This window comes from Bos mutus, chromosome 10 (genome assembly GCF_027580195.1).
Source record: "Bos mutus isolate GX-2022 chromosome 10, NWIPB_WYAK_1.1, whole genome shotgun sequence".
Classification (NCBI taxonomy): Eukaryota; Metazoa; Chordata; class Mammalia; order Artiodactyla; family Bovidae; genus Bos; species Bos mutus.
Window position 1 is genome coordinate 63,357,082 of NC_091626.1, and position 21,794 is coordinate 63,378,875.

General features: G+C 44.4%; 1 protein-coding gene across 1 annotated transcript in view; it reads left to right on the top strand.

Annotated features, from left to right (window-relative positions):
* The window catches only part of NID2 (nidogen 2), a 92,769-nt gene that overhangs the window by 59,993 nt on the left and 10,982 nt on the right, over positions 1-21,794 (top strand). Inside the window, exons 9-12 of the mRNA XM_005894543.3 lie at positions 10,088-10,231; positions 10,925-11,053; positions 12,244-12,387; positions 21,620-21,739. Of these exons, the coding sequence (XP_005894605.2) occupies positions 10,088-10,231; positions 10,925-11,053; positions 12,244-12,387; positions 21,620-21,739 (537 nt within the window). The remainder of the gene's footprint in view (positions 1-10,087; positions 10,232-10,924; positions 11,054-12,243; positions 12,388-21,619; positions 21,740-21,794) is intronic.

Genomic DNA, 21,794 nt, shown 5'->3' on the forward strand with positions numbered 1-21,794 from the left:
TATGGTAGTTTGAACATTTTTTGGCTTTGCACTTCTTTGGAATGAAAACTGACCTTTTCCAGTCCTGTGGCCACTGCTGAGTTTTCCAAATTTGCTGGCATATTGAGTGCAGCACTTTCACAGCATCATCTGTTGGGATTTGAAATAGCTCAGCTGTAATCCCATCACCTCCACTAGCTTTGTTCATAGTAATGCTTCCTAGGGCTTCGCTGATAGCTTAGTTGGTAAAGAATCTACATGCAATGCAGGAGACCCTGGGTTGGGGTCGAATCCTGGGTCAGGAGAAGGGATAGGCTACCCACTCCAGTATTCTTGGGCTTCCCTTGTGGCTCAGCTTGTAAAGAATCTGCCTGAAAGGCAGGAGACCTGAGTTTGATCTCTGGGTTGGGAAGATCCTCTGGAAAAGGGAAAGGCTACCCATTTCAGTATTCTGACCTAGAGAATTCCATGGACTGTATAGTCCATGGGGTTGCAAAGAGTTGGACATGACTGAGCGACTTTCACTTTCACTTCACTTCTCTCAGTGCTTCCTAAGGCCCACTTGACTTCACTCTCTAGGATGTGTGGCTCTAGATGAGTGACCACGCTGTCATGGTGATCCAGGTCATTAAGTCCTTTTTTGTACAGTTCTTCTGTTTTCTTGCCACCTTTTCTTAATATCTTCTGCTTCTGTTAGGTCTATACTGTTTCTGTCCTTTATTGTGCCTATCTTTGCACTGAATGTTCTCTAGGTATCTCTAATTTTCTTGAAGAGATCTCTAGTCCTTCCCAACCTATTGTTTTCCTCTATTTTTTTGCATTGTTCACTTAAGAAATCTTTCTTATTTCTCCTTGCTTTTCTTTGGAACTCTGCATTCAGATGAGTATATCTTTTCTCCTTTAACTTTTTTTAAGGCCTCCTTAGACAAACATTTCACCTTTTTACATTTCTTTTTCTTGGGGATGGTTTTGATCACTGCCTCCTGTACAGTGTTATAAAGCTCTGTCCATAGTTCTTCAGGGACTCTATCAGATCTAATCCCTTGAATCTATTTGTCACTTCCACTGTATAATTATTAAGGGATTTGATTTAGGACATACCTGAATGGTCTAGTGGTTTTCCCTACTTTCTTCAATTTAAGTCTGATTTTTGCAATAAAGAGTTCATGATCTGAGCCACAGTGAGCTCCTGGTTGGTCTTATTTTTGCTGATTGTATAGAGCTTCTCCAACTTTGGCTGCAAAAATGTAATAATCTGATTTTGGTATTGACCATCTGGTGATATCCATATGTAGAGTTATCTCTTATGTTGTTGGAAGAGGGGGTTTGCTGTGATCAGTGTGTTCTCTTGGCAAAACTCTATTAGCCTTTGCCCTGTTCATTTTGTATTCCAAGGCCAAATTTGCCTGTTACTCCAGGTATCTCTTGACTTCCTACTTTGTATTCCAGTTCCCTATGATGAAAAGGGTGTTTTTTTTTTTTTGGTGTTAGTTCTAGAAGGTCTTGTAGGTCTTCAAAGAATCATTCAACTTCAGCTTCTTCAGCATTAGTGGTTGGGACACAGACTTGGATTACTGTGATATTGAATGATTTGCCTTGAAAACAAACAGAGTTCACTCTGTCATTTTTGAGATTGCATCCAAGTACTGAATTTTGGACTTGTTTGTTGACTATGAGGACTACTCCATTTCTTCTAAGGGATTCTTGCCCACAGAAGTAGATATAATGGTCATCTGAATTAAATTTGCCCGTTCCCATCCATTTTAGTTCACTGATTGCTAGAATGTTGATGTTCACACTTGCAATCTCCTGTTTGACAACTTCCAATTTACCTTGAGTCATGAACCTAACATTCCAGGTTCCTATGCAATATTGTTCTTTATAGCATCGGACTATACTTTCATCACCACGCACACCCATAACTGGGCATCCTTTCTGCTTTGGCTCCATCTCTTCATTCTTTTTGGAGCCATTTCTCTGCTCTTCTCCAATAGCATATTGGACACTTAACAACCTAGGGGGTTCATCTTTCAGTGTCGTATCTCTTTGCCTTTTTGTACGTTCATGGGATTCTCAAGGCAAGAATGCTGAAGTGATTTGCCATTCCCTTCTCCAGTGGACCACGTTTTGTCAAATCTCTCCACCATGACCTGTCCGTCTTAGGTGGCCCTACACGGCATGGCTCATAGTTTCATTGGTACACAAAGCTGTGATCCACATGATCATTTTGGTTAGTTTTCTGTGATTGTGTTTTTCATTCTGTCTGCCCTCTGATGGATGAGGATAAGAAGCTTATGGAAGCTTCCTGATGGGAGGGACTGGCTGGGGGGAAAACTGGGTCTTGCTCTGGCAAGGCCATGCTCAGTAAATCTTTAATCCAATTTTCTGCTGACGGGTGGGGCTGTGTTCCCTCCCCGTAGTTTGGCCTGAGGCCAATCTATGGAAGGGGTAATGGCAGCCTCCTCCAAAAGAACTTACACCAGCATGCCATGCCTCTCAGGACTGCTGCTGTCAGTGCCCCTGGCCCTGTGGCAGGCTGCTGTTGACCCACGCCTCCACCAGCGACTCCCAAACACTCATAGGTGAGTCTGATTCAGTCTCTTGTGGAGTCACTGTTCCTTTCTCCTGGGTCCTGGTGTGCACAAGTTTTTGTTGGGCCCTCCAAGTGTCTCTGTTTCCCCAGTCCTGTGGAAATTCGGTAATCAAATCCTGCTGACCTTCAAAGTCAGATCCCCTGGGGATTCTCAGTCCCTTTGCTGGATCTCCAGGTTGGGAAGTCTGTTGTGGGGCCTAGAATTTTCACAACAGTGCGAGAACTTCTTTGGTATCACTGTTCTCCAGTTTGTGGATCACCCACCCAGCAGCTCAATAGAATGGCTAATGGCGACCTTCTCCAAGAGGACTAATGCCACATGCCGTGCCTCCCAGGACTTCTGCTGCCAGAGCCCCTCTCCCCATAGTGGGCCACTGCTGACACATGCCTCCACAGGAGACCCTCAAACATTTACAGGCAGATCTGGCTCAGTCTCTTGTGGGGGGGTCACTGCTCCTTTCCCTGAGTCCTGGCGCGTCCTCTCAGTTCCTCTGGCGGGCATAATGTTTGGTTTTAGGTGCAGTTGGGCCCCTCCTACTGTCCTGTGGTGGCTTCTCCTTTGCCCGTGGACATGGGGTATCTTTTTTTGGTGGGTTCCAACATTTTCTTGTTGATGATTGTTCAGCAGCTAGCTGAAATTTTGGTGTTCCCTCAGGAGAAGATGAGTGCTCATCCTTCTACTCTGCCAACTTGTTCTAGGAACTTTAAGTGCATATTACTAACTGAAAGAAGCCAGTATGAAAAGGCTTCATACTGTGTGATTCTAGACTTTCTAGGAAAGGTAAAATTGTAGGGACAGTAAATAGATCAGTTGTTGCTAGAGGCTCAAGGGGAGGGAGGGAAGGAGGGATGAATAGGTGGAGCACAGGGGAAGCCATCTGTGACACTGTAATGGAGGATATGCATCATTATACATTTGTCAAAACCTGTAGAACGGTACAGCACAGAGAGTCTACCCCAAAGTAAACTATGATTTTAGTTAATAATAATGTGTCAATATATATTTATCAGTTATAACAATTGTATATACTACTCAGTTCAGTTCAGTCACTCAGTTGTGTCCGACTCTTTGTGACCCCATGAATTGCAGCACGCCAGGCCTCCCTGTCCATCACCAACTCCCTGAGTTCACTCAAACTCACGTCCATCGAGTTGGTGATGCCATCCAGCCATCTCATCCTCTGTCGTCCCCTTCTCCTGCCCCCAATCTCTCCCAGCATCAGAGTCTTTTCCAATGAGTCAACTCTTCACATGAGGTGGCCAAAGTACTGGAGTTTCAGCTTTAGCATCATTCCTTCCAAAGAAAACCCAGGGCTGATCTCCTTCAGAATGGACTGGTTGGATCTCCTTGCAGTCCAAGGGACTCTCAAGAGTCTTCTCCAACACCACAGTTCAAAAGCATCAATTCTTCAGCGCTCAGCTTTCTTCACAGTCCAACTCTCACATCCATACATGACCGCTGGAAAAACCATAGCCTTGACTAGAGGGACCTTTGTTGGCAAAGTAACGTCTCTGCTTTTGAATATGCTATCTAGGTTGGTCATAACTTTCCTTCCAAGCAGTAAGTGTCTTTTAATTTCATGGCTGCAGTCACCATCTGCAGTGATTTTGGAGCCCAAAAAAATAAAGTCTGACACTGTTTCCACTGTTTCCCTATCTATTTGCCATGAAGTGATGGGACCGGATGCCATGATCTTAGTTTTCTGAATGTTGAGCTTTAAGCCCACTTTTTCACTGTCCTCTTTCACTTTCATCAAGAGGCTTTTTAGTTCCTCTTCACTTTCTGCCACAAGGGTGGTGTCATCTGCATATCTGAGGTTATTGATATTTCTCCCGGCAATCTTGATTCCAGCTTGTGCTTCTTCCAGTCCAGCGTTTCTCATGATGTACTCTGCGTAAAAGTTAAATAAGCAGGGTGACAATATGCAGCCTTGACATACTCCTTTTCCTATTTGGAACCAGTCTGTTGTTCCATGTCCAGTTCTAACTGTTGCTTCCTGACCTGCATATAGGTTTCTCAAGAGGCAAGTCAGGTGGTCTGGTATCCCCATCTCTTTCAGAATTTTCCACAGTTTATTGTGATCCACACAATCAAAGGCTTTGGCATAGTCAATAAAGCAGAAATAGATGTTTTTCTGGAACTCTCTTGCTTTTTTCATGATCCAGCAGATGTTGGCAATTTGATCTCTGGTTCCTCTGCCTTTTCTAAAACCAGCTTGAACATCTGGAAGTTCACAGTTCACGTATTGCTGAAACCTGGCTTGAAGAATTTTGAGCATTACTTTACTAGCATGTGAGATGAGTGCAATTGTGCAGTAGTTTGAGCATTCTTTGGCATTGCCTTTCTTTGGGATTGGAATGAAAACTGACCTTTTCCAGTCCTGTGGCCACTGCTGAGTTTTCCAAATTTGCTGGCATATTGAGTGCAGCACTTTCACAGCATCATCTTTCAGGATTTGAAATAGCTCAACTGGAATTCCATCACCTCCACTAGCTTTGTTCGTAGTGATGCTTTCTAAGGCCCACTTGACTTCACATTCCAGGATGTCTGGCTCTAGGTGAGTGATCAGAGCATCATGATTATCTGGGTCGTGAAGATCTTTTTTGTACAGTTCTTCTGTGTATTCTTGCCACCTCTTCTTAACATCTGCTTCTGTTAGGTCCATACCATTTCTGTCCTTTATCGAGCCCATCTTTGCATGAAATGTTCCCTTGGTATCTCAATTTTCTTGAAGAGATCTCTAGTCTTTCCCATTCTGTTTTCCTCTATTTCTTTGCATTGATCACTGAGGAAGGCTTTCTTATCTCTCCTCGGTATTCTCTGGAACTCTGCATTCAGATGCTTATATCTTTCCTTTTCTCTTTTGCTTTTCACTTCTCTTCTTTTCACAGCTATTTGCAAGGCCTCCTCAGACAGCCATTTTGCTTTTTTGCATTTCTTTTCCATGGGGATGGTCTTGATCCCTGTCTCCTGTACAGTGTCATTAACCTCTGTCCATAGTTCATCAGGCACTCTGTCCCTTAAATCTATTTCTCACTTCCACTGTATAATCATAAGGGATTTGATTTAGATCATACCTGAATGGTATAGTGGTTTTCCCTACTTTCTTCAATTTAAGTCTGAATTTGGCAATAAGGAGTTCATGATCTGAGCCACAGTCAGCTCCCAGTCTTGTTTTTGCTGACTGTATAGAGCTTCTCCATCTTTGGCTGCAAAGAATATAATCAGTCTGATTTTGGTGTTGACCATCTGGTGATGTCCATGTGTAGAGTCTTCTCTTGTGTTGTTGGAAGAGGGTGTTTGCTATGACCAGTGCGTTCTCTTGGCAAAACTCTATTAGTCTTTGCCCTGCTTCATTCCGTATTTCAAGGCCAAATTTACCTGTTACTCCAGGTGTTTCTTGACTTCCTACTTTTGCATTCCAGTCCCCTACAATGAAAAGGACATCTTTTGGGGTGTTAGTTCTAGAAGGTCTTGTAGGTCTTCATAGGACTGTTAAACTTCAGCTTCTTCAGTGTTACTGGTTGGGGCATAGACTTGGATTATTGTGATATGAATGTATATACTAATACATAATGGTAATAATAGAGGAATCTGTGTAAATTGGTTAGGGGGTGGCTATGGAAACTCTATACTTTCTGCTCAATTTTTTGATAACCTAAAACTGTTTTAAACAATAAAGTGTGTTTAAACTTTTAAAAATGTTCTGGGCAAGCCAGAGGATGAGCCTGGAAGTCAGGGAACCCTACTGATGGGAAATGACTTTGTCAGATCAAGGCGACATTTTAATTCTGAAAGCCAGTAGGCAGTTTTGTTCTTGAAGACTAGAGGCACATGATGAGAGTGAAGTTTCCCTTCAGTTCTACTGATACTCAGCAGTACTGATACTGCTGAGTCCAGAATCTGCACCTCAGACGGGTGGGTTCATAACTATATTTTACCACTAGAGCCTAGGCCTCCTTTACCACCTCCTTGGGCTCTCTGGGCAGGTGTCACTTAAGCAGTATGATAACAGGAGATAAAGAGGACTGGGTTCTCCTGTGGAATGTAGAGGTGACACAAAACAGGAATCCCGAGCTTGTTGGTGTGCTTGGTTGGTTCAGTTTTAAGAAACTTGGTTGGGGGCATAGCCGCTGAGTGTCCGAACAAGGGATTATAATGTAGTGAATTAATAGCATGAAAATATCAGCTGACTTTATAGAAACATGTACCTCAGAAGGAAGGAAAGAATCAGTTTTTGCTGATTTCTTAAGGAGAGATTTCAACAGAAACACCTAGGGAAAACGACCATCACCTTTGAATGTCCAGTTCAGCCCTTCACTAGGTGTAGGAGTCTGATCTGTAAGAGAAGTAACTTAGTGGGAGAACCTCCCAGGCCAGAGTCCCATTCAGACTCTGGAATCATTTATGGAAAAGACAGATCTCTGGGTGTATCTTTCCTCGAGACTCACCCTAAGGGAGTAGCAAAAGGTCAGAAAGCCCACAAACTGGTGGGTACCAGGCTGCTAATTTGCTTTTAGAATGACATGATTTTTTTCCTTTCTTACCCAGGTCTAATTATAATAATAATTAGTACCGGTAGTAGTGGTAGTAGTAAAGGAGTTTTACTTGATGCCAAGCACCTTTCTAAGTACCTTTCATGAATTTAACTCATCAAATCCCCACAACAACCCTACCAGTCAAGGGACTGTTATTCCCTTTTACAGAGACAATGGCGTAGACATGATGTAATTTGCCTGGTCACAGCTGGAAGAGTTGAGCCGGGGCTCAAATCCAGCGCCAGCCCCAGAGCCCACTCTCACCCCTCACTCATGGCTGTTCCCCGTGGACCCCACAGACTCCAGGACTGCCTTGTAACATAGATCAAATTTTAAAAGAAGGAATGTGGATGTTTAACCTTTGTGTTTCAACCCTGCTCATCCATCCACCCCTATGTAAAACAGCAATACTGTTCATTCTATCCAAATGGGAGAAAAATGGGGAAGAAAGAAGAAAATTAAAAAGAAAAACACAGCCTCTTTTCTTTCCTCTCTCAGTGCCTGCAAGTATCTTAAGAGCCTTTCCCTTTTTCCAGAGGGAGCGGTGATCTGGTTGGAATGTGTGTGAAACAAAACAGCAGCCCCACCTGATGTGGGAGCTCCCAGCTGGGTGTCCGGAGTTCAGGAGGCAGTCTTCCCAGGGAGCCCCTTCTCCTTAACCACCAGCCAGCCCCCTGGCTTGCGCAAGTGTTTGAGCTTCCCGTGTGGCTTGGCTGGTGTTGGTGGGGTTGCAGGACAGGATCCAGGAATGCTTCCTGCCCTTGCTCCCAGTTCAGGGCTCAGCTCTCCAGTTGAGGAGCCTTTGGGCAGAGGGCCATGCATTGAAGCTGAACGGACTGTTCCTTTAAGGAAAACCAGTCTTCTCCTCTTGATTAAATGACTAAATTAGTTCCAGATCCTCTGTCAGAGAGTCAAACTGTTCAAGAGGGAGAGGGAGAAATAGAAAATGTCTTAAGAAGGATACAGCTCTTCTTTACTTACTATAATAGGAGAAAAGCTAACTAGTCACAGAGAATGAATAGACTCACAGTTTTAAAAATGGATTTTTAATATAGTGTTTTTGGAAACCAAATTCTGAGCACAGGGCCTCAGGCTCAGAAATTGGCTGATACTTGGTTTAAAGCTGTGCTGTCATTGTCTTGAAACTCTTAATAATTTTGAACAAAGAGTTCCACAGTTTTGTTTTGCATTGGGCTCAGCAAATGATGTGGCCACGCTGTCAGTGGAGGCTATTTTAAGTCAGTATGATGCAGGTATTCACACTTTCTCCTCAATTTCAGGCAGGCTAGTGTATCCTGTCCAAGTTGGCCAATCAACTTCTGGGCTGTATTTTTTTTTTTTTTCCCTCCTTTTAATGCCTCTCAGGCTGGTAAGCTCCTGACATTATGTATACCCACTAATCTCTGCTGGAATGCGCCATGGTGCAGTTTTGATGCTGGAGAGCACTGAACAAGAAGGCTAAGTCATCAGTATTTATAAACTAAAGTATCTCAAAGCTCACTTCTTCCTTTGGCTGGGTAGGTCAGGAATTTGGTACAAAACCTTCTCCTAAAATGGAGAGAGAATAATGGGAGGCAGTCAGGTCTTTGTTTCACGTGGGGCCTTCAGTGAAGACATGACCCTGTTGTTTTCAACTGCAGCACACACTGGGCACTGACTCAGGACCTTGGTCAGTAAGATCAAGTTAACCCTGCCGCCACAACCCAAATGCTATACTTCCAGACCGCCTGGCAAGAGAATCAAAGGGGAGGGATGAGGGACGTCCAAGCATGCCTGTGTGATTTGGGGAGCATGGCCTCTGCCTGACTTTTGGACCCGTCCACCTCTTCTGGCTCTGTGACCTTGGTCAGGTTACTTGACCTCTCTGTGCTGCGGTAAAAAGAAGATGATAATACATTCCTCACAGTATAGTCATGAGTAATTAATAGAGTAGAGTAAGTAATGGTTTAGAACAATGCCTGGCACATAAGTGCTTAATACGCATTACTGTTACACTCAATCTAGTAGATCAAGGGAAGATTTCAGATGTTAGCTGTCATCACTGCCTGGTGGTCGGATGGAGCCATGGCAAGGTTAATCCTAAAGAGTAAATACTGCACAAGTAATTCCCATTTATTTGGTCTTATAAATCTTAAAAAAAAAAAAAGACAAGATTTTCTCATTAATTGAACTTTGAAACATAGAATAGTGCACTTAGTGAGACTGTCCGATTTAGAGGCAGAAATTTTTGGTATAATTTTTGCTGCCCCATTTCCTGGCTTTCTGAGCTTGGACAATTTTTCTAATGTCTCTTGCTTATTTTCCTTATTGGTGAAAATTACCAATAAAAGGAATGACAGCCTGCCTCACAGAATTATCCCGAGAATCACAGAAGATGATAGAATGAAAGTACTTTTAAATAAAAGGATGCTGCTGCTGCTGCCAGGTCACTTCAGTCGTTTCTGACTCTGTGCAACCCCATAGACGGCAGCCCACCAGGCTCCCCCGTCCCTGGGATTCTCCAGGCAAGAACACTGGAGTGGGTTGCCATTGCCTTCTCCAATGCATGAAAGTGAAAAGTAAAAGTGAAGTCGTTCAGTCATATCCAACCCTCAGCGATCCCATGGACGGCAGCCCACCAGGCTCCCCCGTCCCTGGGATTCTCCAGGCAGGAACACTGGAGTGGGGTGCCATCGCCTTCTCCTAAAAGGATGCTATGTGTTGGCTATTTTTATTCCCTGGACACAAACCTGCTGTAAATAAGAAAAGGTTAGTTATCTGCAGAGAAGGCAAGAGGAAGCCATTCTGGAATTGAGAACTGCAATGCAGATGATCCACCCTCACTTTAGATATTAATAATTTAGTCAGGTCTCCAGGCAGGCTTCAAACTTACAAGTCCACAGCCAGTTCCACTTGCCTATCTACTTCCTTCTGTGCCATTCTCTTGATGACAGCCAGATTGTGCTTTTCCTTTGTATTTTCTCTCTACCCACCCAGGAGACTCCGAGCCCACCCCAGTGAATCCTTGCTATGATGGGAGCCACACATGTGCCACCACAGCTCGGTGCCATCCGGCGACAGGTGTGGACTACACCTGCGAGTGTGCATCTGGGTACCAGGGAGATGGACGGAATTGTGTGGGTAAGACCCTGGTGCTCTGTGTTCCTCCATGAAGGCCTCCAGCATTCTGTCCATAGAAGACAAATGTCTGCTTTGTCATCTCCATGGATCAATGAGTTTAGCAGCTATTCATCTAAAAATACCAACTATTTAAAAACCAGGCATATTCTGGTTAGGTTTGCCAGAGCAGTTTGGAGTGGGTATTTAGGGCTTTGTAATTCGTGGATATTTTATGCTCTTAAATATTGTCATTTTGAGCCTGAATCAAGTATTTTTTACATTCATTAAAGAGTACATTTTTCTGGTTACCTTCAGATTTCAGACATCCATTTCATCCATTTCTTTCAGTTACTGTATCTCAAAAGCAGTCATGGAGATTTCTTTACACTTTAAAAGAAACATGGTTACTCTGTGTGTTTTTCTTCTCAATGTTCAGAATTGCTTAAATGTTTAAAGAATTCTCAGAAGATTTGTTCAGAACACATCTCCCTGGGGGTCATACATGAATGACTTGAAATAAATGTTTATTTTTACGACGGTCTGCAGTGCGCATCTACATCTGGTGCTGAGCAGCCTGAACTTTGCCTCCCATTTAGTCTACCGACCGCTAGTCCCACCGAAACCTCTCAGGGCTGAGAGAATACCGAGTCTGCAGACCTTCCACTTGTGGGGCCTTTGGTTTAAGCAGCCCTTTCTGTTCTTACTCCTCTTTAGATGTCAATGAATGTGCGACTGGCTTCCACCGCTGCGGCCCCAACTCTGTGTGCGTCAACCTGCTGGGGAGCTACAGATGTGAGTGCCGGAGTGGCTACGTGTTTGCAGACGACCGGCACACCTGCATCTGTGAGTGCCCACCTGTGCTCCAGGGTGCATGACTTTCCACTGCGGCTCTACAGGAGATCTGCTGCATGGTTTTCTAGGAAACAGTTCACATGGGAAGAACCCAAAGCTATGGCTCAGTTCAGTCCTGTGTGTTGGGGTTTTGTTTTTGTCTGGGTTTTTTTTGTTGTTGTTGTGTTGTGCTATTTATCTATCTAAATAGAAATTTTTGGTGTAAGTCATGGAAGGATGTTCACCTCTGTCAGGACTGCTGTGCAGCTTGATGTTTGGCCCAATCATGTAGTAAGACTATGAACTTTTCTAATACAAACAGCTCTAGGTAGAGGTCAAGTGTTTCTCAAATCAGAATGACATAGATTTTGTAATTTAAAGAGGCTTGTCCTATTTGATCAGAGAAGGCAATGGCACCCCACTCCAGTACTCTTGCCTGGAAAATCCCATGGATGGAGGAGCCTGGAAGGGTCCTGAGGGTCCATGGGGTTGCTGAGGGTCGGACATGACTGAGCGACTTCACTTTCACTTTTCACTTTCATGCATTGGAGAAGGAAATGGCAGCCCACTCCAGTGTTCTTGCCTGGAGAATCACAGGGACGGGGGAGCTGTCTATGGGGTCACGCAGAGTCAGACACGACTGAAGCGACTTAGCAGCAGCAGTCCTATTTGACTGACCAAAAGCTCCATTGGTAATAAATATACCCTTTCTAGAGTTCCAGATAAATACTTGACATAAGAGTGGATCCAAAAGAACTAGAATTCCAAAGTCATTTCATTGTTAGAGCCAGATGATGTAAGAGAAAACCCACTTTTGAATCCAGTGAGATGAAAAGGTAGCAGCAATCATAAAGACTCGTGTGTGTGTGTGTGTGTGTGTGTACATGTACACACAGGCATGCCAAGCAGCAGTGTTCTGCTTTAGTCAAGGACATTTGCTGATGACTTATTTTCATGCCTAGTATTATAGACACAAACCAAGACCGGCACTTCTTAGATTGTAATTTGCATACAACCATCCAGGGATCTTGTTAAAATTCCTATTCCAGTTCACTGGCTCTGGGTTGGGGTCTGGGAACTGCATTCCTTATAAACCCCCAGGTGTCCCCATGCTGTTGGTGTGCAGATCACACTGCAAAGAGCAGGGCTCACCCATTCGCAGGCCAGGGCTCTTGGACATCTTTGCCTTCTTCTCTCTTCAGTGATCACCCCACCTCCCAACCCCTGTGAGGATGGCCATCATAACTGTGCTCCCGCCAGCCAGGCCCGGTGCATTCACCATGGAGACGGCTCCTTCAGCTGCGCCTGCCTGCCTGGTTATGCCGGAGATGGGCACCGGTGCACCGGTGAGTACCTGTGGGTGGCTCAGTGACCCTGAAAGTTGCTTTGGATGCACATCCCCACATCCCCAGGGCCTCTCAGAAACCTCTCCTTTCCTTTGACTCACACCCCCTGGAACTGCTGGAAGAGAAAAAAAAAGGTGCCCTTTGAGTCAGAGGCCAAATGTGATTACCTTGGCACCAGACTGTTGAGCGAGTATGGTTGTCCTTGGAGGAGACGTGCCTGGATCAGTGGGGAGCTCCTGCCAGCTTGCAGTCTCCTGTTCCCTGGAGCTACTGTAGCTCAGAGGGATGCGAGGGAAAATTGTATATTCCCCTGGGAGGAAGTCTCCATCCTTCAGTCTCTTTAGCTAATGGCTTAATTCAGCACTTCCAGTCTTGCCCAATTTTTAGTTGCTATTCCCCTGCTTGAAGTGGTATTTGAAGCAATCTCTAAACATACATATAATTCTTTCTGTGTAATTTATTCCTTTGTCTCTCTCTCTCTCTCTGAAAGGGGAGAGGGAGAGAGAGAGAAGAAAAATCCACAGATATAAAAGGATATTAATGCATACCTAAGTACTCAAAGATTTCCTTCCAGAAATCTAACTATCTTTAAGACTTTATACCATATTTTGTAAAATCACTAAACCAGAAAGCAGGACTGACTGTTCAAATTTAACTTCAAGATGTATGAGGTTGTTACTGAAAAACTAGGCATAACACTCTGATTATAAATGTTCATGAAACTGGGATTAGTAGTACCTTAATATAGAGATCATTCAGTAAGCCTACATAATTCACTAAAGATCTTCATGTCAGTAATACACACAAATAATGGTTAAATGAGATACTTGGAAATGAGAGGATGGTGGGAAAGGAATCAGTTTTAGGAACAGAAATCGAAAATGCTGTTTTCAAATCACTTTTTGCATCTGGCCCCGGAATACCTGGGCGCACTGAGCAAATCTGCTAAGAACAGCCTTATAACTCAGGACTTCTTTGCCGTTGTTCAGTCCCTCTTGTGTACGACTCTTTGTGATCCCATGGACTGCAGAATGCCAGGCTTCCCTGTCCTTCACTATCTCCTGGAGATTGCTCAAACTCATGTCCATTGAGTTGGTGATACCATCTACCCATCTTGTCCTCTGTCGTCCCCTTCTCCTCCTCCTCAAACAGAGAAGCCTGTTCTTAACTAGATCAGATCTTAAACAGATCGCATAGCCTGGCCCTGCCCTCCTCACCAGCCCGTTGGCTTCTCCTTCCCTTTCCCTTTGGTTTTATCTGGATGGGCTGAATGGACCAGCAGCCGAAAGCCACATGTTCTTGACAGAACAAATATGTCAGGGCAAGCACAGCCCTCTGCTCCTTTCCAGATGTGGGGCTTTTTGAACCTGGCTCTTGAACGTTTCCACTTCTGATGTACAGAAGCTTAGCTGTATGGCTTTCTTGAAAACACAGTTTATATTGAAATGACCCCAAACTGTGACTCAGTTCAGCCCTGAGGTGGTTTTTTCTCCCTAAAAACACCCCCAGGTTTAGACAGAGCTCAAGGGCTTTTCAAGTTAGGATGGAGTAGAGGTGTAAGTCACAGATGGTTGTCCCACTTGACAACAGACACTCTCTACAGATGGAGGCACCCTCTAGGTCTGGGGTGGTGGGGGTGGGAGGAGGCATCAGGTGATGCACACAAACCTCTCACGTTTCTGCTGAGCTCCACAGTAGGAATACTGCTTTTTCCTCCCTTGTGGAAACTCATCATTCAGTTTGACTTAACGCACTACTGGCTCTCAGAAATGAGAACCAGATAAAAAAATCTTGTCAGTAGAATTTCATATTTAAACATCTGGCTGCTCAGGTCAGTAGAATTTCATATTTAAACATCTGGCTGCTCAGGTCAGCTGAGATAGTGTTTCGAAAGCATTTCATTCCTTAGGTCTTTGGTTTAAAACAAAGAAGTTGAAATTAATCGCCACTTAGATGTGGTGAGGATTAAAATCAGAATGTTAATGTAGGTGAGCTGCTGCTTGTCCTAACCCCTTCGAGAATCATTCTCCCTTCTTTTAACTTCTGCTTGTCTCGGAGGACTTGGGTTACCTTCTGGGGTTGTAGTAGAACCTTGAAATTAGCTACTTTTCCATGCTGGGAGTTTTCTAGGATTGTCATTCTTTGCTATGGTTGCCCTCTTTCTGATTTCAGGGACATTTTCAATTGTCCCTATTTCATCTCTGCTTCTCTACTTTTGGGATTCTCTCTGGAACCCACAGACTTAAACGTAGGCCAGGCCAATCTGTTGCTTCCCCAGTGTATTAGTAATCTATTGCAGCATAGCCATTTACCCCAAACACGTAACAGCTTAAAACAGTACACAGTATTATTATGTGTATGGTCTAGCTCATTCGTTTGCTTTAGGATCTTCACAAGGCTGCAGTCAGGGGGTCTGCCAGACCTGGGGTCTCATCTGGGGTCCAGGTGGGGAAAGAGGCTCACGTGGTTATCGGCAGGGTTCCTTTCCCCAAGGACTTTCAGGTCCCTGCTGGCTATTGCCTGGAGGTGACCTTCAGCTTCTTGCCACCAGACATCTCCCACAAGGTAACTTTCTTTATCAAAGCCAGCGTCAGGAGGCCAGCTAGCAGGTTGGCAGTGACCATAAAAGTGATGTCTCCTCAGTATTGCTTTAGTGTCTTGGTTGGAAGCCAGCTACTCAAAGGAAGGGGATTATAGAAGACCCTGAATACCAGGAGGGAAGGGATCTTTGGGACCATCTATGAGAGGCTGCCTCCCATAGTCAGTTACCCTGTGGTTGCCGTCCAAGCTTCGGGGCCGTAGAAAATAACAATCATTTTCCTAAAGACCTCTGCTGTGCATAAATCAGGCTGGGCTATTCATGGAGGTGGCTTGCAGGAGAAGTGTATAAACGTGTGTGTGTGTGCATGCAGTTTTAAAGGCATGACACAGTGTGCATGTATCCCAGTGACAACTGAGATAGAGAAAACAAGAGAAAAATGGCGATGAAGGCTCTGTTTTGTGAAGTGAGCACACTTAAAGTGCACATTCGTTTTCAGTCCATCAAACTGGCATTGAAAGAGTGTGTGGGTTTTCCTTTCTCCAGCCAGTTTGTTAAAAACCAGTTTCCCTGGGGAGGCTGCCCTTGGCTTTGGGTTCTCGATCTAGCCTGAGTCACAAGCAGGAATTATTTTTATGCAAGTAGAATGAAATCTTTTCCAGCTCCCCTCAGTCAGGATTGATTTCAACCCTGCGTTGGCGTGAGCTGGATATTTCTCAGGCACGTTTGTCCCTGCAGCTCTTAGTGACTCTGCTGGATGGAAAAGCAGATTGTTGTGAGCTGAGACCTTTTCAGGGAGGAGCACATGTGAGTTGAGGAACTGGATTACAGATGGCCCATCACCCACAGAAGGGTCGTGATGAGGGGTTCTTACACTGTTCTCGCACGTGGCTTTTGTGGGAGGAGTGCAGACTCTGGATAAGGTATAGTAAAGTTGGTGTGGCCACAAGCGATGTAGAGACCAAGGCTTGAAGGGAAGAAGCTGCCTCTACTCAAAGGTCCCAGAGAGCAGGTCACTGCATGCCATGCAGGACCCTATGGGCACAGCCAGAATCCGGGTTCTGACTGAGTAGGTGGGGAGTGACAACTCATGGGCCTTCAAGCCTTTGTTGGGGTCTGGAGCGGGATCAAGGAGAGTTGGCGCCAGGGAATTTCACTGGGTGGTTCAAAAGCAAACCAGGGGAGGCACAGGGGGAAAGCTAGAGTCCAGGGGCTGGCTTTGTTTTGAAGGGATTTCAGCTGGGTTTTGGGTGTGGATTCAGAATTAAGGCAGGAAGAATGTTGAAGCACCAAAGCCTGCACTCAAAATAGAGAATTTTAAACACATTTTCCAAAGAGGTTTTTTTAGCTGCTTGGGAGCAGATAGAATGGAGAATTGCGCTGAGATTAAGCCATATGGCATTGTCTGACTGGCCAGAGACTCTCCTGTGCCTTGAACCTTGCTGCCTTGACCTACCAGCACCTGAAGACCCTGACAGTGATGGTTAAGCAGGCCCCTGTCCCCAGGGGTATAAGAAGAAACTCCTCCCTTGCTAAGGAGTTCAAAGTGCCTTTATACTTTCTGCTGACACCTGATCCCCTGGGAAGCTAGGAAGATTTCTCCTTTAAACAAAAGCTCTGGTTCCCCCTACACTCCTCAGGGTTGGCCTTCTGAGGGAGGTGGGTAGCCTGCTCTGCACTCAGGCCCTGGAGTGGCTGGTGAGGCTCCATTTCTCTGACATGGTGCGAGAGCCTCCAAGGAGGAGATGGGAGCTTGCTTCAGGGAATCTTAAGCTTCTCCAGCTTTAGGGGACAGGAGTTGTTCACCTGTGATGTTCTCAGTCTCTTCAGAGATTCTCCCTGTTCATTCGTAAGTTATTGTCTCCCCATGACTTTGCCTTTGGGAGGATGGCTGCTCTTTCAGGTCTGGTTGGCATTCCTAGGCCATAGGCTTCAAGAACACAACTCAGAACCTCTGGGGAATCCTCTTTCTCTTTGTTCAGAAAAGTAATCACAAGCAACTGATCTACGGGTTCTAGAAATAGGCCCTGTGTCTCAGGAATTCCTGCTTCCTGCCATTGCCTGGGGTTCCTGTTACCATGAGAAGTACTTTTAGCATATGCATTATGAATAGCTTTAATTTCCTGCATTTGGTTGGATGTTAATTTTTGCAGTTTGGTTTTATAGCATCATAGAAGGCACAAGGAACTGAATGGGCACCGATTCAGCCAACTGGACATTGGTATTGTCCTTCTGGACAGGGCCAACCTCAAAGATAATGAAACATGACAATATACAGCCCTGACTGATCAGACTGGAGATAAGTTTCTGGTTGTTGTAATTAATGTGGTTTCAGTTCAGTTCAGTCCAGTCCAGTCGCTCAGTCATGTCCAACTCTTTGCGACCCCATGAATCGCAGCACGTGAGGCCTCCCTGTCCATCACCAACTCCTGGAGTTCACTCAGACTCACATCCATCAAGTCACTGATGCCATCCAGCCATCTCATCCTCTGTCGTCCCCTTCTCCTCCTGCCCCAATCCCTCCCAGCATCAGAGTCTTTTCCAATGAGTCAACTCTTCTCATGAAGTGGCCAAAGTACTGGAGTTTCAGCTTTAGCATCATTCCTTCCAAAGAAATCCCAGGGCTGATCTCCTTCAGAATGGACTGGTTGGATCTCCTTGCAGTCCAAGGGACTCTCAAGAGTCTTCTCCAACACCACAGTTCAAAAACATCAATTCTTCACTGCTCAGCCTTCTTCACAGTCCAACTCTCACATCCATACATGACCACTGGAAAAACCATAGCCTTTAGTTTTGGTTAACTGAGGAGCCTACCACTAACCTTGCAGATAAATTTATAACCACTTTCCTGCCATTGTCAGTGAAAGGAAGGCATCCAGGCAGGCCAAATGCTCATCTAGGCAGAGTCTATCTAGGTGGCATTAACTTTGGTCGTGTCAGGCATTCAAGGTTTTTCAGACTTCAGAGTGAAGTAATTTATGGGGGCCAAATGCCAGATCCGGAGGATAAGCAGTGTAAGTGATTACATTGCTAATTATGATGTCAGAGATTTTCCTTTCCCCTGAACAGAACATCTGTGCTGTGTCCAGTACATCTACTTACTGGTAGATGGGAAAAGCCCTTAGTGATGGAGAGGTGGCTCAGGGTAACATGGTCACAGCAGGGGTGGCACTGATCACCCCAGGAGAGAATTCATCTGGGACCTGGGAGGCTGGGCGAGGAGCTATGTTTGTCCCCAGCTGACTGACGTCACATTCAGGGCTGTAAGTCTCCAGCTTCCAGGGTGCCATGTGTCTCTGTCACAAGCTGTACAGAATCGACATAGTGCATTCCATGACTCCTGTTCTCTTAGTTTAATGCTGATCATCCTGTCCCATGTTTTTTCCCTCTTCACACAATTTTAAAACTTTTTTTGTATATTAGCTCGGGTGTGACTGCTTTATTTTCCATTGAGCCTTGATCAGATCCACCTCCTTGATCCCCTCCTTGCTCAGGAAGATTTCCTGTCTCTGAAGATGGCTTATCTCAACTACTGGCCATTGGTTTCAGCAGTTAGATTGTCAGACTTTTTTTTTCCTGGCAGCAGGGTGGAGGGTAGAGGCGGTGTCTTGCTATTGTCAGCCTGCACTGATTTCAGTAAATAAAAGGAATGTAAGTCTGCCTTTGTTTGAAGTTTCAGGATGTTGCAGCTATGAGAAATATGAAAATTAATCTATGTGGTACTGTGTAGGAATGTTGGGACCTGAATTGTTTGTACTGAAAACCTGGACAAATTTAAATTTTCTTTTCTATGTGTTGTCTTAAATCCTCTGATAATATTTTTCTTATACTTTTATATTTCTTCTAAAGGTGGAAAGTAAATTTCTGACTAAAAAAATTTTTTTTTTTAATTTCTGAGTTTTTGACATTCTAGGTAGTAGGAGTCTCTGAATATGTAAGACTGAATGTGTTTGTTTGTTGAAAAACTAAGTTGGAGCTTCACTGGGTTCTTTTGCATCTATAAATCAGTACTATAGGGAGATATTTCTCCCAGCAATCTTATCTGAGGTTATTGATGTTTCTCCCAGCAATCTTGATCCCAGCTTGTGCTTCCTCCAGCCCAGCGTTTCTCATGATGTACTCTGAATATAAGTTAAATAAGCAGGGTGACAATATACAGCCTTGAGGAACTCCTTTTCCTATTTGGAACCAGTCTGTTGTTCCATGTCCAGTTCTAACTGTTGCTTCCTGGCCTGCATATAGGTTTCTCAAGAGGCAGGTCAGGTGGTCTGGTATTCCCATCTCTTTCAGAATTTTCCACAGTTTCTTGTGATCCACACAGTCAAAGGCTTTGGCATAGTCAATAAAGCAGAAATAGATGTTTTTCTGGAACTCTCTTGCTTTTTCCATGATCCAGCGGATGTTGGCAATTTGATCTCTGGTTCCTCTGCCTTTTCTAAAACCAGCTTGAACATCAGGAAGTTCATGGTTCACGTATTGCTAAAGCCTAGCTTGGAGAATTTTGAGCATGACTTTACTAGCGTGTGAGATGAGTGCAATTGTGTGGTAGTTTGAATATTCTTTGGCATTGCCTTTCTTTGAGATAGGAATGAAAACTGACCTTTTCCAGTCCTGTGGCCACTGCTGAGTTTTCCAAATTTGCTGGCATATTGAGTGCAGCACTTTCACAGCATCATCTTTCAGGATTTGAAATAGCTCATCTGGAATTCCATCACCTCCACTAGCTTTGTTTGTACTGATGCTTTCTAAGGCCCACTTGACTTCACATTCCAGGATGTCTGGCTCTAGGTGAGTGATCATACCATCATGATTATCTGGGTCATGAAGATCTTTTTTGTACAGTTCTTCTGTGTATTCTTGCCACCTCTTCTTAACATCTTCTGCTTCTGTTAGGTCCATACCATTTCTATCCTTTATTGTGCCCATCGTTGCATGAAGTGTTCCCTTGGTATCTCTAATTTTCTTGAAGAGATCTCTAGTCTTTCCCATTCTGTTGTTTTCCTCTATTTCTTTGCATTGATCACTGAGGAAGGCTTTCTTATCTCTCCTCGGTATTCTTTGGAACTCTGCATTCAGGTGCTTATATCTTTCCTTTTCTCCTTTGCTTTTTGCTTCTCTTCTTTTCACAGCTATTTGTAAGGCCTCCTCAGACAGCCATTTTGCTTTTTTGCATTTCTTTTCCATGAGGATGGTCTTGATCCCTGTCTCCTGTATAATGTCACAAACCTCCATCTATAGTTCATCAGGCACTCTGTCAGATCTAGTCCCTTAAATCTATTTCTCACTTCCACTGTATAATCATAAGGGATTTGATTTAGATCATACCTGAATGGTATAGTGGTTTTCCCTACTTTCTTCAATTTAAGTCTGAATTTGGCAATAATGAGTTCATGATCTGAGCCACAGTCAGCTCTTGGTCTTGTTTTTGCTGACTGTATAGAGCTTCTCCATCTTTGGCTGCAAAGAATATAATCAGTCTGATTTCAGTGTTGACCATCTGGTGATGTCCATGTGTAGAGTCTTCTCTTGTGTTGTTGGAAGAGGTTTAGCAGATGACACCACCCTTATGGCAGAAAGTGAAGAGGAACTAAAAGCCTCTTGATGAAAGTGAAAGGGGAGAATGAAAAAGTTGGCTTAAAGCTCAACATTCAGAAAACTAAGATCATGGCATCTGGTCCCATCACTTCATGGGAAATAGATGGGGAAACAGTGGAAACAGTGTCAGACTTTATTTTTTTGGGCTCCAAAATCACTGCAGATGGTGATTGCAGCCAGGAAATTAAAAGATATTTACTCCTTGGAAGGAAAGTTATGACCAACCTAGATAGCATATTAAAAAGCAGAGACATTACTTTGCCAACAAAGGTCCGTCTAGTCAAGGCTATGGTTTTTCCAGTAGTCATGTATGGGTGTGAGAGTTGGACTGTGAAGAAAGCTGAGCACTGAAGAATCGATGCTTTTGAACTGTGGTGTTGGAGAAGACTCTTGAGAGTCCCCTGGACTGCAAGAAGATCCAACCAGTCCATCCTAAAAGAGATCAGTCCTGGGTGTTCATTGGAAGAACTGATGCTGAAGCTGAAACTCCAATACTTTGGTCACCTCATACGAAGAGTTGACTCATTGGAAAAGAACCTGATGCTGGGAGAGATTGGGGGCAGGAGGAGAAGGGGATGACAGAGGATGAGATGGTTGGATGGCATGACTGACTCGATGGACATGAGTTTGGGTAAACTCTGAAGTTGGTGATGGACAGTGAGGCCTGGCACGCTGCAGTTCATGGGGTTGCAAAGAGTCAGACACGACTGAGCATATGGAGATAGTGCCAATAAGGAAAGGAAAAAATAAACTATTGTTACATATATTTATTTATTGTAGTGTTACTGAAAGGAAATGGTTTATGGGCTAAAGGTTAGTTCAAAGGTAATAACTTCCTGGAATTTACTGTAGATGAAAGATGCCAGGATATATTTCTGTGTGAGAGACCACGTTTGACTTCTACACTGAACGTGTCCCTCGACTCTGTACCCTTAAGCTTGCCTTTAAGGTGCCGGTATGTTTCTGCCCCTGCCCGAGGGTCTTCTGAAGCGGATGCCTGGGTGTCGATCCATGCTCACTGAGGCACGTGTAGCACAGTCTGTGTTCAGTGAAATCATGCTCCTTCCTTCCCTCCTTCTCTGTCCCTGACTGCTGCAGATGTTGACGAATGCTCGGAAAACAGATGTCACCCCTCAGCCACCTGCTCCAATACCCCTGGCTCCTTCTCCTGCCGCTGCCAACCTGGATATTACGGGGATGGATTTCAGTGCACACCTGGTAAGGTCTGGGAGGCCTCCCCATGTAACTTTGTATCACTTAACTCTGACTTGCG